At 36.6% G+C, this 19,795-nt stretch overlaps 1 protein-coding gene across 6 annotated transcripts in view; it reads right to left on the bottom strand.

Annotated features, from left to right (window-relative positions):
• ENAH (ENAH actin regulator) overlaps positions 1-19,795 on the bottom strand; it is a 96,598-nt gene that overhangs the window by 40,007 nt on the left and 36,796 nt on the right. For all 6 annotated transcript variants that reach the window (XM_086744470.1, XM_086744471.1, XM_086744472.1 and 3 more), the window contains exons 2-3: positions 9,054-9,219; positions 7,845-8,022 (exon numbers count right to left, since the gene is read on the bottom strand). In XM_086744470.1, the coding sequence (XP_086600596.1) occupies positions 7,845-8,022; positions 9,054-9,219 (344 nt within the window). The remainder of the gene's footprint in view (positions 1-7,844; positions 8,023-9,053; positions 9,220-19,795) is intronic.

The raw sequence follows: 19,795 nt of genomic DNA, 5'->3' as shown, positions 1-19,795 counted from the left end.
CTCAAACCTAAGCACATGATGTCGTCCTGGATGTACTATTTTTGCTTGGAGTATCTCCAAGAGATATCCACAGATATAAACCTATATTTTTTTAAATGCAAAAGATTTAAGTGCAATAATAATTAGTAAGTTATCAGCAAGTAGAAACATCTGTCATAGTGCTCATCTAGAAAACTTTTCTGTTTTAAAGCTTCTGAAGTCACACGTCCTCCTCTGTCATCTCCCCTGCGTGACAGGTGGAAGGCTTTTATGCCCATTAAGCCACGACCACAGCTCCCAAGCAGCTGGGCTGTTTGCTGCCTGCACCATGCTGCAGCCTTTCATGGACTTTAAGTAGACACAATCCAGCAGCAACTGCGTTCCTGCTTAAACGTGCTATATACAACTACTGTTTGCCACGTCTAACATGCTTCCTTCCCTCAGATGAAACACAGTGAAAATTAGTAACACTAAAAATTAATAACAAAGAAGAAACATAAAAAGAAATGGTCATACAATGGCCATTTACCAACTAGAACTATTTTCTACTGAAAATACAGTAAAAATGAAAACTTCAAACTTCCACCTATTTAATCTTTAAGAGTATTTAAAAGTAATTTTGAACAAGGTATCATCATGCTGCAGTAGCGGAGTTTGGACTACCACTCTACAACCCTTCTGACAGTGTCCCCCCAAATCTTTCTTTTGCTAACACCACTGGAAACCAACCATCCAGCGGCACTCGCACTGGCTATTCAGACCAGGCCAGCTATCAGATAACCAGTTCTCAGAGCCTCAAACTTTGCTCTAGAGCACTGTCCATCAGAAAACCATGTTCTCCGTAAATTCTGCAGAACACAACCATCAGCAAACTAAACTAGTGTAACCTGGCCAACCTACTCCAGTCAGTGGGTGCTTCCTTCATAGTTATACATGCATGAGAGCCAAATACAAACCCTTGCTAAGAATTAACCTGGTGGTTCTAGTATTTCTTATACACTTCTGTCATTAGGATATGCAATCTGAGTATACCAAAGGCTTTCAAGAAAGAAAAGCTCAGCTACCAAGGTATTTGGCCTGTTATCTGACAAAATCCTCTCTGCAAGCACAGACTCTTGATAATCACCATGCTAACCGACATTGGCAAGTTAAAGGTACATACCAGGTGGAAAAGTACATTTTATCACATAAAATTAAATTATTACAGCAAGCCAAGATCACCAGTGCATTGCTAAAATACAACTGTCTGGATAGTGGGACAGATGGCATAATACATAAATAAGCAGGAGCTAGCTAATAAAAAGCTCTCTCAGAGGCTTTTGAACACTTCAAGATACTTCAGGAATATCAAGCCCCAAGAGAAACATTCACAGATACTGCTTGCAAAAAAAAGTTTAATCCTTCTACAGGATCACTTTATTTTCAGAGACCAGTACAAGCCAAGCAAGAGACAAGGCTGAATGGTCTATTCATTCTGAGTTTTAAGGAAAGCCTAACATCCATCTTTTTCTAAAGAAAGCACAGATGGTGCACTCCGTGGCACACACTGACAGACAGAGGATATAATTTCATACTAATTTGTCCAGTAGCCATTCTAGTCTAAACACTTTCTGTTCTTCAGCTTTTTCTCACGTTTGCACCATCCTTCCTCTGTGACAGTTCAGGCAACTGCATAGTGAGAGACAGACCGGAAATCTAATGTATTAAAAATCCCTGCAAAAGCCCTGCAAGAAGCGTTTCCACCAGCTAGATCGGGACCAGTTCTGGTTCTTTATGGGGTCACACAGACAACTATGCTGGCACAGATCAGAGAATGACATCAGACTGCTGGGGGCTGCTTGAGCAAATTAAGCATCCCAAACATCACCTTTTTAAACCACAACCAGAGTTGTAGTTAATCAAACTCCTTAACTTCATTTTCACCTCCAATTGACTTCTTACCTCTGTATCTCCATTCAAGAGCTGAATTAATTCCAGTTGCACAACCCTATGAATGTATAATTAACAAGCTGGAGATAGAAACACATGGTTTCTCCCCCCGTGATGCTTTTTGGTTCATCAGTTCCTTCAGTCTTTGCAATTCTATCGTCTGCTTTGGAGTTTCACACCAAACTCTCCACTTGTTTTAATGTCAACTGCCATACGCTAGCAGCATTGACGTAGTACCTGGCTGACACTGAAGACATCACATTCCTATGAGGCATTAGCCCTAAAAAACCCTGAGTATCTAGTTCAAGATAGGAACAATACTACTACAGGTTATACGAAGAGCTACAATGTTTATTTTCATTTAGCTGGACAGGGTTGCTCGGGAGCTGGTAACATATGGATTTGTGAAATGCTTTTTGGGGACCACTGGCAGTCAGATAATGTGAAATCTTCCTCAGAACACCGCAAGCCCAGGGTTCAAGAAAGCCAAAACACACACAAAAAAAACCCCACTCCCGCAATTACTGCACTGTTCACAGTATAGCATTAAAAAAAAAAATCTACTGTTTTTAAAATACAGTACCTTTAGAAAAAGCTTGTCAGCTATCACATAAGAATTTTAGTTTGAGGTGAAGATGTTTATTTTTCCCCCAGATAAACAGTTTTATATAAAAAGAACTCAGTAATTAAGAATTCCCACTCTTTCATATCTCAGTATTTTAGTGTCAAAACTAAGCAACATTCCTATTACACCTGATATGCAAATCAAAGTATGACTAACTTTTCAAAGGAAGAATGGATTGAAAGCAGACAGCAAGTTAATTTATACAGACATACGCTATAAAGACAAGTGTACTGACTAATTATAATCTTTAGAAAAGATTTTCATTAAGGACACTTTGAGTACACCTACTAAGCAAAGAACCCACTCCAGGCAAGAGTTCAAAACCACAGCTAAAAGATGTATTTCTGTTCTTGAATATAAGAACTTTAAAAAGTTGTTTACTAAATGCTCAAGGGTTTTCTGAATGAATGGAAAGCAGGCTTTTTTTTTTGGAGATCTATGCTAGCAAGTAATTAAAAAAAATATTATGGCGAAATAACCTCTTTCACTTGTCTCTAGCTCCTTCTCCACCCATTCAGAGCCTGTCTGGCTCTAGGCCGTTATAGAACAAAGTCTGGGGAGACTTGCTAACTAGCCTTCGGCAGAAGCAAAACAGCACCACCCCTGTAGATCTAGACTTGTATTACAGATTTATAAGCAGAACGATGACGGTCAAAAACTGGGGCATTTACAAGTGACAAAACTATTCTCTAGTACTTCTATTTGAGTGAAGCTAACACTTCTCTTTCCTTCAAATATATACTTCCTCACATATGGCTACCATTTTGTAAGTACCTTCAGCTGACTTAATTTACTCATCATTTTGATTTATTTTAGCAGAGTGGTAACTATTTTGCATTTTCTATACTGGAAGTAAATGCTTTCCATTTCACTTCACAAGCACTTTTATCTGATCAAGGGAAAAAAAACGGGACAAGAATAACAAAAATATTCATTACAGTACATCAGAATTTAAGTAGAGATAAGCTTCCTATCAGTGCCAGCAGAGCCTTGGAAACAGAGTGCTGAAAACCTGGGTGCCAGGCTTGGCTCAGCACCAGGTTGCTGGGTGACCTCAAGCAGGCTTGTGGCTTCCCTCCACCCTCCTTTTACGCAGGGGGAGATGGAGACAAAGCTTCAGCAGGAGAGTACTACACTTGCTTAATGAAACTACAAGATCACGATCTTAAAGCATCCAAAGTTAAACATATCGGTACCATCTACTGCAGGATATTCATTACTTTTTTTCCCCCCAGTTCTGTCAAAATTCGTTTAAATAGCCATGTTACAGATCATGACTGTCACAATTTGAGTATAATACTACAGAAATTAGCCTTTCTGAAAAAGTTTTGTTTCCACAGTTATGCTCCTGATTTGATGACAACATCCTGTTCCAAAGAGGCAGTGGATTTAATATAGCTACAACTTCTACTGGTCATATGTTTAAGGTAACAATATGACCCTTCAAGAGAAAAATATTTTAACATTTCCCAATGTTTATTAAACACAACTTTACCCACAAAATTAATGTACTTCTATGTATGTTTGCCATGCAGTTAAGACCAACTACCAAATTTTGTTAAAATTTTTTTAGTTGCCCACCTAAACTTTAATGCTTTCACCCGATATAGTATTAATTCTGAAGGACCACACAAATCAGAAATACCACACAGGCAACTCTTAAGAGTGAGTATGACTCTGAAAACTTAGCAACTCTCCTTTTACTTCCAAATACCACAACTATCACTGATTATTCTTTCAATAATCTTACTTGCAATTAAAATGTAAGTATTTTGTCCAATAAACAGTCAAAACTTCCTTTAGGTCAGTATTTTGGCATATAAATCAGGATTAGCTATTACAAAGTCTAGTAACTACCAAATTTTTTTTAAATCGATCCCACATTTAAAAGGAAAACAAAAAAACTTACTAGCAAAAACAGAGATATTATTCAGCTTCTGACAATACAGGTAATAATGTTACCACATCATGTAATGTAATGTAATGTAATGTAATGTAATGTAACCACATCATGTTATTCCCATTTTGACAGGGAGTGCTGACAGCCTGCTCCAGAGGCTTGCCAAGGGTACAAGTATAGCATAATTACTTCGCTGCCGTAGAATAATTTTCCTCTAAAGTTTTAGCATGACGTGAACCAAAACAATACAAGGAGAAGCATCTGAGATTCCCCCCAGCTCTGCACATACATTTCTTATTTCAGTCTCCTAGAGTCTCTACATGTTTTCCAATTAGGTAACCTCAGCTTTTGTTCCAGTTTGCATTCTCAAAACTACTCATATCATAGACAGAATAATTTAGTAAAAGTGCATTCCTCTATCAGCAAGGATTTAATGAACTATCTTTGCTGTAAGAGAAAGGACTACACATCAGTATACAGCTATGAAAAAAGCATGCATCTTTTCCTCATAAAGGCTTGATTATTTAATAGCTGAACAACATCATTTCTATGGTTAGTAATAATTTCAAAGAACTTTAAAGTCAAGGGTTTTATTTTCCCCAAGATGAGACTAACAAAATAAAGATACTCTGAAAAAAAAAACAAAACAAAACACAAAAAATCCTCTTGTTTCTTTTTCCCAGTCCCCATCTTCTTATGAACTAAAGTGTCATCTAAGGCAATATTAGAACAGCTTCACTGAAGCCATTCCTATCCTTGCCTTTATATCCAGAATATACCAAAATCTTTTCAAGAACCAATACCTAACTGTTAAAGATTAGTACAAAATCCATAATGAATCTTACATATATAATACTTTTAGAAAGAATTAGAATAGGCATATTTATGGGTTTATTAAATCCTTCAGTTCTTTTGCAGCTTTCAACTTCTGCAACGAACAACTCAAAGTACCTCCTCAAATGCAAGTGACGCATCTATAAATCTCATACTTAGTTTCTTATTCTCTTAGCAAGGCCTTCCTGAGACTGAAGACAGATGCCACACAAACACCACCAATTCCAGCTGAACTAGAAGGTACTTTCTGCAGCAAAACTGAGTATGATACCCCTTTGTTCCCCCCCATCTCCCAACGCACTTCCCTTACTTGCCTTTAGTCCTTCAAAGGCATAATCCATTTTCCCACATGGAGGCTTTTCTCATTCCAGAGTCACTTTGATTGCAACACTGAGCTCTACTTAATGCAGATATAAAATTTTTCTTTGTAATGGAATGCAAAACCTTGGCAGAAACATTTATCTTTACTCTGAATAATTAAGACAAATTAATGAATATCTGAACATACTGCTCAGAGCCTTAAAGCCAGAAATCCTCTTCCAATGACCTCTTCAACTGGTGACACATACTTGTCAGTTGATGAAGGCGTAACTTTTGACCACTCAATCATTTAATTAACTAAAATAATTAACTAAAATAATTAAAGTCTTCCAAAATTTTCCCAAATGAGTGACAGAAACAAATCATGGTTCATTTTTAACACAGTATGGGGCAGGAACTTGTAGCGTTAGTAGTCTACCTTAAAATTCCACAAGAAAGAACAGTTCTGTGTTGCTGTCCTTCTCATCTGGATTTGCAGGTGACTTACAGTCTGCTCCACTAGCCAGTAGGAAAATAGGGTCTGGCTAAATAGCCACTAGCTAATGTAATCATTCAAACCAGAACAAAGTGAAAATACTTGGACTTTTACACTGATTTAAATAATCAGAGTTCAGGCATAAGAGAAATCAGGATGATCACATGATCAGCACAGTAAACCAGGGAGAGGAAAAAACCTAAACTCGCAGAGCATTTCAAACAGTTTCACTGTCAAGGCAGCCATCACCTCGGAATACTTCGAAACAAACCTGTACGGACTTTTTTAGAAGAAAACTGGCAGTTGCAGTAAAGCCTTTACTCGACTCCAGCTTCAGACATTTTCACTCTGCATTCTGAATTCATTAGAATGACAAAAGGCCCATCACTGCGTGCTGGGTGATACAGGCACCCAGTGCCTCTGCTTCTGCTAATCCACTAGAGGGAGATCCTAAATTAAACAACCTCCAATTATGCCAGCAACACAACAGGTGAAAATGTCAACTGCAAGCAAAGATCAATGACATTTTTCAAATACATGCAAGAGAAGGAGACTATATGATTTTATTTTTTAAAAAAGATTAAGAGAGCCATGACAGCTGACTTGCAAACCAAAAGGATATCCACAGAATAATTTTAATATTCCTCAGTTGTTTAGATTTCTGTGAACCCCAGCATAAAGCTTTAAGTCATCTACAGCTTTACGAATTTCTGAGCAGTATACCTCTAGCTGCCCTTTTGGCCTTGTATGTTGCATAACAGCTTAAGCACTGCAGAATGTATCATCCTTCTTGCTCTACATCGTTTAGTTTCAAAGTTAAGTCTCGAAACAGCTAGCAGAATGAAAAGCAACTTGACAAAGTCACCCTTTTATTGCTCTAGTTGAGACAGCCCTAGTAAGGTTATCTACAGCCTCTCTTCTATACAAAAGAAAAAAAAAAACTGGCACAGAAGTACTCTCTCTTGTTACATGGGCAATCTTTAAAGTTTAATAAGGACAAAAGAATTCTATTTGGTTACAAGAACAGAAAGTCTCTCGAAGTTTTTTAAAATAAAAACTCCCTCTGGGTGTGTCCCACTGATCAATCCACTGCAGAGCCTATCTAGAATATGTTACAGACACCATTTGAAGACTGAAAGCCAGTAAGTTTTCCACCAGTGTTTGAAACCCTCTATGTCATCCTGTTCTCCAAACAAATTCAATGATAGATCTGTTGTCTAAATTGTATGTGGATACAAGGTCTCCAAGCTAGAAAACTGTATGGTAAGAACTCCCAAAGAGGATGACCTGAATTCTAAAGCTTGGAGGAAAAAACTTAACATTTTCATAACCCAGTACTCAATGAGAAGGAAAAATACCAATACACATTTAGAACACTAAAGGTCTCTCAAAATCTTGAAAAGTACTCTGATTAAGAGCTACACATTTGTTGGTTGTTTTGATTTTGTTCGCCACTCCCCCACCCCCCCCTCCAAAAAAAAAAAAAAAAAAAAAAAAAAAAAAAGCAAAAAACCCACCCCAAGGTCAGCAAGTTTCTATATGTAATAGAAAACATGAAATCAGGTTTACTTGTTAGGAATCGCATTTTCACAGATAGAAGTCAAGTTGAGATCACTATTAACCAGCAGCAATGAGGCAGACAAAATACCCAAATAATTAATATGGCTAGAAGGTGAATCATTATTAGAAACAAGACTTATTGACTTTCATGCATAAATATTTGAACTTTTTCCATCTCTGTATTTGAACAGTCTTAAAAAAAAAAATTAAGCAACTCTTACCAGCTTCCTGTGAATTTAATACTTCTAAGGCATGCATCATGGCACTTGCGAAGACATTGGCATCTTCTTTGCTGCCAAAATTCAGACCATACACCTGCCTAGCATCACGCCACTGGTGGAAGGTCTGTGTAGCCTGATTGTACTTCAGCCCTTTTGGAATGGCACAATTTATTACCACCTATAACAATAAGAAAAACTACTTATGTTTAGAATTGCTATTTCATCGCAAGTGCAGCTTCAGAGATTTTATTCCCTAACCATGGGGGCTAATTCCAGTCCCACAATCCACAAGATCACAATGTTGAAGCACATACTCATTTCAATTTTAATTCCAATGCCGCATGAAATCCATGATGAGAATACACAAGGGGACTAATGAGATATTTTGTATCAACTTTGTAGCTTAAGCATTCTCATTTCAAATGATGCAGTGATGTTTTGGAACAGCAATGTAGTAATATCAACAGTTCTGACTTTTAGTAGCAGAATACTTGTGAATATACATTTGGATTTCAGAAATGCAGTTCTACACTAACTTCACAACATACTTGTTAGAATTAGGTTTTTAATCAAGTTATCGCCCTCTCACTGTGGCTGCTGTAACCCTTAGCTTGCCATGCCTTCAGTAGCAGTTTATGTGGACTTCTACTCTGCATCACAAGGTATCATTCTGCAAGATCATTATAACTCACACAAAAGGTGATAAATTCTAATTAGTAGGACAACCATTTATTACAAGCCATCCAGTAAGAGGACCCCATTGCACTTGAATAACTATATCCTCCCACTTTTTTTCCACTGAATAACAGGAAAAAAAAACCAACCCAGGTTTGTTCTCAGATGAAAGCACAGAGATCTTTTATTCTTCGAATAACTGTTTAATGACAAATCACACGGGAGACTATCAGTCCATGCTTCAGGTGTGTGATAAATGACCAAGAACAGACCAAAATAATTTTATTAAATGCTGGGAGAGAGGGAAACAGATATAGCATGGACATATGGATGATATATAAAATATATATGGATGTATGTAAAGTGCTTAGTTTATGGGGGAAAAGCCATAATACAGTTTTGCTACTTCAGTTCAAAATAAAAGTACATTATTTACAGTTCCCGTCATTTTACTGAAGATCTGTTTCTTAATGTTAAAAAATCAATCACAAAAATAGCTTAAGATTCCTATTCCAAATTTTCAGATTGGCTTACCTGATGATCCTGAATCTTCCTGCCCACTACTCTGAACGTGTTGTTGCCTGTGTGATGATATATATGAACTCTGCTGAATCCAGTTGATCCACCAGCTGGTACCCATTTCTTATTGGCGTCATCGTAGACCATTACAGCAGCTCGTGCTTGGCAGATACTCTGTTCACTGTTAAAACACAAGTATTTTAGAGCAGAAAATAAAATTACTTATGGCAAATAATCTTCAAGGTTAATTTTTTGAAAAAAAAAAACAAAAACAAAAAAAAACCCTCAAAATGTTAAAGTAACACTCCTTGCAACTTGCTGAAACATCCACCTTGCTAAATAAAAAACCACTAGCACTTTGACTTTTGCTTTAAGGTGTTCATTCTGAAAAGTTGTGGTCAAAACAAACAGGCCTAACTACTAATGAAAGAGATCTTTTTAACATATATAGAAGAAAACACACACACGGGATAAAGTTCAGCACAAAAGAATCATGTGCTCATAAATGAAATGCTTTTTGGTTTTCACATCTTTTACAACAGTTGACATCTAGACGTAACCTTTTCTCCCTGAAAAAAGGTCCTACTCATTACTAAAAAGCACAGTTTCACCAGTAGCTAATCCTCATTATGGCAGTCATCTGGAAGCTAAAGTGCAGTCTGAAGTTAAAACGGAGCATATAATGAATATTTCATATTAGAAATACAAGGAAGCACAACATACCATAAACACACTATTTCTTAGGAGAGGAGAGGGTGATACTACGCAAGTTATCTTTACGGGAAATGTCCAGATGCAGACAGGAAATAAAAATAGAAAGGAATGATTTCTTATCAGTAAGCCAAATTCTCTGAACATACCACTCCAACACATCCGACATTATAGAAAGCACATGATGCCTGGCTTGCAAGGAATGTGGCCTGCCGTTTGGAAAACTGAGGAGGCTGAGGAGACATGCATTCTTAATAAATTACAAAAGGAAAGTAATGAAATGTTTCTTCATATTTTATGAAGGAGGGAGAAGATGACTGTCCCCTACTCTTTCTTGGGTTTTTTTTTGGTTGGTTGGTCGGGCTTGGGGAGGTTGTCTGTGTTTGCTGGGGTTTGGTTTTGGTTTTTTTTTTTTTGTTTGTTTGGGGGGTTTTTTAAGACCTTTTTTAAAGACCACGCTGAATTTCCCAATATCTTATTTCCATCTCCCGGCACAAGAAGATTCAGCAGTGTATCCAGTTGTTTTAACTTCCAGTACTGACATTTTTGAGAAAACAGAGCATCAATTTCTATCTCACTTTCCATGGCACTCCAGCAATTAGAAAAGCGCTCAATACTGGGATGCTTTCCAAGGCTAGGAGAGAAGAGAGAATACTGAGATCATGTCTCTTATGCATGCGAGAGACTCAAGATCAGATGAGGATTAATTTTAAAATGCACGTGTTCTAGTCTCATCACCTATTCAACAACTGGATCACAATGGGATAACAACCTCTAATTAGACCATCCTTTTTCTAGCCAGAAATCAGTTCCATGTAGGGATAGTAAAATTGTAACATGCACACATAAGAGTGCATCTTTTCTAAGCATAGTTCATCTTATAGTTTGCAATTTAGACCAAAAGTACCACATCTGATCCAACAAGAAAGATGCAATGGAAATAAAATTAGATACAAGTTTCAGGTGTTTCACATGCCACAGGTAAATAAGAAAGTGCCCTCATCTGAAGAAAGGACAATGCAAGAACCTACTGGATTTCTTTATTTTTAGAGTATTTTGGCACAGTTTTCTTGAATTCAAACCTAGAAATGTTCCATACTGTTCACAAAGTACGGAACAAACAGCAGTGTTTTGTTTTTTTTTTTTAAATGCCTAACAGTATTACAGAAAACTTCTGTAAAATTAGTGAACCTGAAGGAAATTTTTGCTACATTTGATTTTGGATCAGGCACAGGCATGATAAACCGAAAGTGACAGGACCTAGATACTGATCTGGAAGCAGAGCTATGCGGTTTGCAGAGTTCTTGACAAAAAATAACTTCATCTCAATCATGTCAGACAGATTAAAAAAAATCATTTAGATTCTATTAAAAATTGAGACTATGAGTATAAGCTAATACGTTCCAATTACAATGAAGGCAGAACTAGAGAGTGGTCATCACTGAAAAGACTATTAATAGGACAGACCATCAAGATCAGACGTTCTTATTCAGAGGTTCTCACTCTTTGCTCTACTACGGTCCTTCCACAGGCCTAAGGTTTTATAAAAGCTCCGGTTTTACATATTTTTATTTAACATAACAAGAATAAACACCTAGTCATTTTAGAACTATTTGGTATTCAAGTGGCACAATTCCTAAGTGCAAATAGGATGACCTTGAGTAGAATTTCTGGCTTTTCTTTAACAATTGTTGAACTATTTTTAGTTCCACTTCTCAGGCTATGCCTTGTAACTGGAAATATTATACAAGTCTAGATCTCAAACACTTCATGCTCCATTTAAAATAAAAGAATTTTCTTAATAGCAGGGTATTACTCTTAACCATATAGAGACACAAGATTATTCACATACTTTAAAAAATGACAAATACAAACAATTTCCAGTTGACCTATTCAATCACTACATAATAAGTCTTCTGCCTTCATTTCATACAAATCCTTTAACTAAAATTTTAACGTTCCAGGTCTATAATTTTCATATCCAGGTACCAATTTGAAGGTGACATACTCCCCTCCTGCCAACAGTTCCCACCACCCATCACTTTGTTTATCAGACTGCAGCAGTAAGATGGAAAAATGAAGCTATCTCTGTCAGAAACAAATTAAGCCATCACAGTGTGCTAGCCTTTTTCTAGGGTTCAATAATCGCACATTTCTAGATGTAGGGGAGATTAATTCAATTTATCTCTCTTAGTAAAAAGTTCTGCACTCTGAAGTGATTACTTTTTGCTTTGAAGAGAAGCATGGAGGCAAGAGCTTTAGCAAAGACGACTTTTTAGGTCTGCTCTTCAATGACCATTTGATTGTTTAATATTTGTATATTGTATATTACAGCAATTAGACACCATAAACCTAAAAAAAAAAAAAACACCACTTTTTAAAAAATAAGATGCATACCTGAACTCTACTAACCTCAAAGGGCTACACCTAATCAAAAATCCATGCCGTTAGCTCATTATTCTTTGACAGGTCTAACGAAAAACAAGGTTTAGTTTTCTTTCCACAATCCACCTTTTCCGAGGAAAACGCTGAGTTTAACATACAGACATATTACTAGAACTCTTTGTATTCCTCTACTACATATGAGCCAAACTTCAGTTCTAAGAAGTAGAGGCCAAGCGAATCAGAACAGTACCATTTATAATATTTCTCACTCTTCAAGCTTATTACATTGCCCTGCTGTACTTCTAACAGGAGGCAGGTCTGCAACAATCCAACAAGCTCAGTATTTATAAACGAACTCTTCACAGTTCACAGGATTTTCTGCAATACACATGTCCCTTAGATTGTAGGAATTGACTGTAAGATGCTAGACAATTACTTACTTCATTCACTGCACCAGAATCCCTCTGGTTTGATCACAAATTTTTTTTTTTTTTTTTTTTAATGGACAGATTCCTTTAGCACTAGTGGGAAATAAACAAATTGTCTATAGTCATGTTGCAAGAGAAAAGGAAAAAGGTCTTCATCTATTTGCCATGTCATTAGGTCTTCAAAAGCATCCTAACAGGATTTACTTATCTACAAACGTTCCTTTTTCTAGTATGCTGTACTGGTGTAATGGTTCCAGAAATCACTACATTTGGATTAGCCTGCACCTTCCCAACTGTCAATGAGAGCTCATTAGGGGATGCGGGAGAGTGAGTGAAGGGATCCATCTCCAGCTTTTCAAACGCTACTGCCAAAACGCACAGCTGCTCAAATAATTGACTGCTAACTTGTGAGGGCAGTGGGTTGGGGAACTGAAGTGTCAATCTAAATATTAATTAAGAAAAATTAAGAAATTGTCTGTTCCCATGTAAACTCACAAAACTAAGTACATGAAGTTATATTCAGAAAAGGGAAAATTCGTAAGAGGAAACATTCATGCAAAGCAGTGCTTACCAAACCTGAGGAAACAGAGTACAAGCTCCCTTCCCAAAATATAAAGCTTGACAAATAGCTGTATAAATATATGTTCAGAGGAGTTCTTCTCTAGACAAAGATGTAAGGCTATGACTGTTGAAGCCAGCCATTATTCTGGATAAGTTCACCTACAGCAATACCATATAAAGCCAAAGACAGGGTTATTGTTTTTTATTTGGGGGGAAGAGTGGGGAGAGGTCTGGCACTCAAAAGGCTCACACAGAAAAATCACAGTAGTAATGAATCATAAGATTATTCTTATGGGAGAATATACTTTCATCCTCCAGTGATGAGATCATATGGAAAGCTCAAAAACCATAGCAGACTGAACCCTAACAGACATCATTCTTTCGCCCAAATGGAATGTGTTCATTCTTTCACATCCCAAGTTCTTAAGCTCAATGCACAGTGACACAGTCTGCAGACCTAAACCTTTTTTTCCTCTCTCCCCAAAAAGTGGATGTTTGGTTTTCTTCTCTCAAGAACTAAAAAGGATAAACAGACTTAAGTAATCAAACTCATATGGAAAACAGTACAATTGTAGCCACAGAAAGGATCATTTAAATATACTAACAAGAGCAAAGAAAAGCTGTGCTTGCTCCGACTCTCAGCCTTAAGTATTTTCGTCAGTGGTATAACAATGAGGTTTTTTTGAAAATCACATCCCACTACTGTGTCTTCTGGTGATTCAGGTTTTTTTTTTTTTGCTATGTTCTCAGCTTACAGAAACATAACAACATGTTCTTAAATGTGCAGTCTTTATAGGGCAGAAAGGAATGGAAAGAGACGCTGATTCATCAAATGGCAAAGCTAGAAACTCCAAACATTTCCAATACTAACATCTTAAAATACACATCTTTAAAAAGCAGTTGAATGCTGGTCCAGATATCAAGTTTTATATCTTGGTGGTTGTGTTTCATAAGATTTTCCCTGCTTATTCAGATCACAGTGAAAATGTGTGTTCTCAAACAACAAAACAAAGCCAATAAAACAACAACAAAAGAATCCATAACATACTGTGTACTGTACCACCACTGTACTACTACTTTCTATGAACTAAAAGACACTTTGCAGACAAAGCAGTCATGTATTCTAAGCTGCTCATTTAGCCTAACTCAATAGTTAACCTATTTGATAGCATCTTAATGTAAAAATGTTTCCAATCCCACAAATATGTTCCTCACATTATGGTCTGCTGAGAACCAGATTGCACTCAACGACACAGATCAGTATTTATTTTAAGGAACAGGGGAACAGCTTTGGGCTACTTGAGTTTCTAACTCGTACTCTACTGCTTTAGTTCTACTCCTTTTTTTTTTTTTTTTTTTTTGAGATTTAGCCAAAAGCAAATCTCAGAGGAAGGTATAACAACCACAGTCGCCTCCTGACAACTAGACTGGCATCCATGCCACCAACAGGACATTATGAAACAGTATAATCCATTTGTGCTCAGCAAGGGTTAACACAGTTCTTACAAATAATTTTCCCTGTAACTCATCCTCAGTTGAAAGGTAAAAACCTCCAATTTTTCTGCATTACTAAAGCCTAGCTGAATATCTTGCTGCAAGGGAACATTACATGCAACAGTACAGCAGAAGGAATTATGCCGCTCGATGCTGCTCGCATCCAGCTTCAAATGCTGTGGCTTGTCTGCTCCAAGACTCAGTTAGTACAGTATTTACTTGCTATTTACGTTTTAGAATAAGACTACTTCAAGATCAGCTGATCTATCTAGTGACTGGTTATCACACAGATTCTTCTTTCGACACCCCTGAGCACAAGAGCAGCTGGTGATTTTTCTTCTTGCAGGTCAAACTTAAACAAGAGCCACTGTTCAAATGGGAGGTGAATGGGGAGGGAGTAGTTCCAGATTGCTTCACTAACAGCTTTCCTGTTAATGAGTTAGTACTTGCCTGTGCCTAGAAAACTTTTGATTGATAACTGAGAGATTCATTCATCTCTCCCACTTTTTCATCTCATGAATTACTCTGAATACAGATTAGCTGCAACATCAGAAACCAGAGGAAAATCCCGCATGGGAAAGTTGCAACCAGAAATAAAACTACTACTGCTGAGGAGCAGGTGAAACTGAATCTAAACACTGGGAATAACAGCTGGTGAAGGAAAGGTGCTTTGCTTTCAGCACAGAATTCTGCAACACTCCATTTTAGAGTTTTAGTTGGTACACAGTTTACTGAAGCTAAACTTTATTTGCTCAACGAGCATCTTCCACTGAAAGAAAATTGCTTTTCATCCCATGTATAAAGGCATTTAACATTAATTTAAGAGCAGTCTGCTCTTGGAGCATGCAATTTACAGAATAAATTTATCTTGTCGCTATAAATCTGTCCCTTCACAATTCCACTGTTGTAGCTTGTTTCATAGCAGCAGGTGAATATCAAACAGGTGAAAGAAATAATTGCAGGACACTCAGGCAGACGAAGAAATGTTATTTAGAAAAACAGCTTGATGTCAAATAGAAAGTCTGCTTTTCACATAGAATTATCAATTTATAATCCCAGGAAATTTGTTTTCAACATTGTTTCACATGCCATATTTAGCGTAAGAGTATTTCATACAAGGAAACATACAACGTTGTCTGTACAATGGACAAAGCCATTTTGAGCTGGCAATTCAATGTTGTCTCTTTGTTTGTCGTATGCTGATTCACATAATCTATTCTTTTAATTAAGAAATATTATTTCAGTCAGAAAATGCATGTTGGAGTCAGACTGAAGTGTTCAATCTAGAACAGTATTCTAGAAATACTCATGTTCTTTAAATTCCTGTATAAATTGTTTTTTAAATGGACAATAAAACTTAGAGAAAGCACACAAGTTGAAACAATCTGGAGCAGACACCTGAGAAACTGGAAGAGAGAAAGTGTTCTAGCCACAGAGTGCAAAGAGTGGCAAAAGCCACCAAAATATGAACATTTCAATAGAAGAAGAGTACTGTAAAGTTTTAAACCACCTTATTAACTGGTGTTGTATTGGTGGTCCACTGTAACAAGGTGATAAGTGGACTTCAGAGTAATTTGATGGCAATAAATGCTAACCTCTAATCTATTCAAAGTGAATGAGAGGTATTTAAGAGAGAATATGACAACAGTCAAACCAAGAAATGGCCACACTACAGAGGTGAACCATAATAAAAACAAAGGATTGACAAGAATTAATAACAGCAGACTGAAACCTACGGATTTTGAATAGCATGAAACTAGTTATATTAACAATGGCTAACTACATATATAATACACAATAATATAACATGCTATAATATTAATATATTGTATATTCTTATACATAAGTAACTAAATATATTTACAATCTCCATCCCAAATTTAAATTCATAAATACTTTCTGAGGTCAGCCTTCCAACTCTCATCTCAAACTGAAGATGACATTAAGATACCTAGCATGTATACAGTCCAAAAATGACTACTGTACCCACTACCGAGAGTTTAAGCAAAATTTAGAAACAAAAAAGGTTTCAAAAGTGACTTAAGTTGATTTTATCTATGAAATACTTCAGGCAAGGAACTATTTAACTAGTACAAGAAGTCACTTCTCAAATCTTAAACGAAAGAGATTGTGTGATTACTCAAAAGTAGGTATCAGTTTTCAAACAGGAACATAAATTTAAATTGTTTCATACACAAAGGAAGGGGTGTTCTTTAAGCAATTACTTCAGTAGAGAAAAGGAATGATCACTTGCTATCTTGTTTTTTAAAAAGGAAGAATAAAATTATTAACTTTTATCACCCATAATAGGCGTTGCCCTCTACAAAACCAAAAAGGCTAAGAACTATTACCTAAGAAACCACACAATCCAACCCAGGACTTCATCACTTAATTTTCCACAGGTTACCTGCTAACCTTGATTTTTTTTTTCCTTTACTTGTTTGTATGACTGTACTACTACTATCCAGATATTTATCTATTTTGGTGTCTGTTAAGAGGAACAGCTTTTCACAGCTTGCACTTAAGGTTCTAGGTTTTCCTTACAACTAATCTGGATTGAAATAAAATGCAGCACTAGAATGCTATACATACCTAAAAAGCATGCTCAGCCTTGGTACAGACAATACTTTGGATGCTTAAAACAAAATGTGAGGTTTTAAATCTCAGTGAAGAACTTACTTGGACATTATAAAGTTTGTCCAAATTTTACTATCAAAAAATTACCAAGTTTACTTAAAACTCCAAGTTATGAGATAGAGAAGTAAGAGCTTGGATACACTGGAATTTTATATACAAGATTTGGTCCTTGCCTTGTATGCAAACCTAGCGATATCTTAATGGAAATACTTTATTAAAAGCCTTCATTATTTAGCTTTGAGATAAGTTTCAATGAAGCAACTAAGTGACAAAAGCAATGTTTTTCCCAGTTCCTACCAGAATTTTCTAGATTTTTCCTCTTATAAAGATTCATGAAAATTTTTTTCAAGAAATGTTTTCAACATGTTTTGAAATAAATCAGAACAACACATTGGTTAGCTATTTAATTACAATGCATTTGCACTGATGGGGGGAAATCTTTCTACTCATTATTTTCACACCAGTAAAATAAAGTCTTACATTTAGACTCCACAGAAGCATGAAATAAGATAATTCAGTTTACGCTTTCTCCATGCACTCATCCATATTCTTCTTTTCTTTTATCCTCTTAGAGAGGGTGTCCTCTTAGACATGGCATTTCTGGTAATTTATCCAGATCTTTTTCCTGAAAACGCTGCATTGTTACAATCAAATTGATTTTTCCACTGATTCTGCAAACATATTTCTCAAGGGCATTTACTACTTTACTTACACTAAAAGGTTATGTGGAATCTATGCAGTAATTTAAACAGATTATGTTTCCTCAGTGTAGATCCAATACAGTGGCATTGCAAGCCAAAGGTCTTGCCACAGTAAGGTTAACACTGCCTGGATAGAGATTTTACTCAATAGTGAAACAATAGCAGAAGATTCCTGCCATGATCTTTCATCCATCTCAAAACAGATTTTTATCAAAAATCAGTTTCTTCATTTTTCAACTTTTTGACAAAGCCAACAGAAAACAAGCTCTACAGCACAATCTGAGAATGAAACAATTTGTAAGCACCAGGGTACACTGTAATTGAACAAAGCCAACAGCCATAAAATCAATGCCTTTACTGAATAGAACAATCATGACAGATTTAAAAGTTCAAATCTTAACTTAAAGGTCTTAAAGAGCAGGGCCAAAAGTCAGCCAGATACATTATTATTTTCCTACAAATAGTCTATTTTTGATGGTTTGTTGTTTTCTTTGCTACAATTTCATGAACCTTAGCCCAATTATTCTACGGAAAGCCTTTTTAAGTGGGCATGAAAAACACCACCATCTTCAGCAACTAGATTGACAGCCGATGATTTCCTGTGAAAAACCACTTAACTTACATTTCCTATCTTCTATATATATTTTAACAAAAAGTGACCTTATTATGTTATTTCTTAAGCTTTCAACACATGGTACAAATCACAGCTTTCAGAGCCCAGATTCCCTGGGCAATCTGAGTTCCCGAACACACACTGCAACAGAACCCATCATTAATTACCATTGCTGTGGATCACGTAACTCATTTTACTTTCAAATAAAGAATGTCCAACTCCTTCTGGAATAGTGAGATAGTGGCATTTTTACATTACCCATTTAACATAATGGCTGCCTCTGATGTAGAGAGCTGTGTAAAGGGAATGGGGCTGATCTTTGATTGAGACATTACAGCCCCAGTGTTAATACATGAATATGCAATTCATAGTTCATTACAAGAAAGATTCTTGTAGGAAGTGTCTTTCTAAAACTTTCACCTCAAAATCTCACCTCAAAAACATGAACATAGAAGTCACATTTGCTAACTGAGCACTTGTTTTTAAACACCAAGTTGACATTAACGTTAATTAATCAATGAAAATGTGGGTCCACTGCAGATGAGAGGTTATCTAGCAGCAAAAGACACAGAAAAGGCTCCATGTATTTGCCTTCCTCTCTGCTGGCAAATTTTGTTCTGAGACTTCCCAGGACTGCATGAGTACCGGAGTACTACCTGTGCTACAGTAAAATTGAGTTAGGGGCCTCAGTTAGACAAAATGGATACAGAAAGTGTATTTAATTGAATAGTACGCACCCAATAAGAGTGGAAGTAGCTAGGTGGTGACATCATGAGTGAGGCCATTCTAACATCTTTACCAAGTGATAAAGACAAGTTCATGACAGTTGGAAAAAGGCAAATGTTGTTACTGTCTTCCAGCAATGCAAGAACCAACGTTCGGGAGCTAGAGGCCCAAAGGGTTCCAAGTAAGCAGTTTGACATTTAACTGGTAAGCTACTACTGGTGAATTTCTCAGGGGTCAATACTGGCTCTAATACTGTTTGATGTCCTTGTTAATGACCAGGAAAACAGGATGAAATGCAACTTCAGCAAGTCTTTGGATGGCTTTCCTTAAATTGGGACAGATTGATATGCTGGACAGTAGAGCTAATGTTCAGAGGAGTGTCAGCAGGCTCAAGAAACCAACTGACATAAACCTCAAGAAGGTCAAAAGCAAGAGCAAAAAACCTGGGAGAAAATAATCACCACACTGTATAAGGTGCTTATTTCCCTCTATTCAGACCAT

Source organism: Chlamydotis macqueenii, chromosome 3, assembly GCF_036417535.1.
Source record: "Chlamydotis macqueenii isolate bChlMac1 chromosome 3, bChlMac1.mat, whole genome shotgun sequence".
Taxonomy (NCBI): domain Eukaryota; kingdom Metazoa; phylum Chordata; class Aves; order Otidiformes; family Otididae; genus Chlamydotis; species Chlamydotis macqueenii.
Note: the sequence above shows the minus strand (reverse complement) of the source record. Positions and strands in the feature narration are given on the sequence as shown.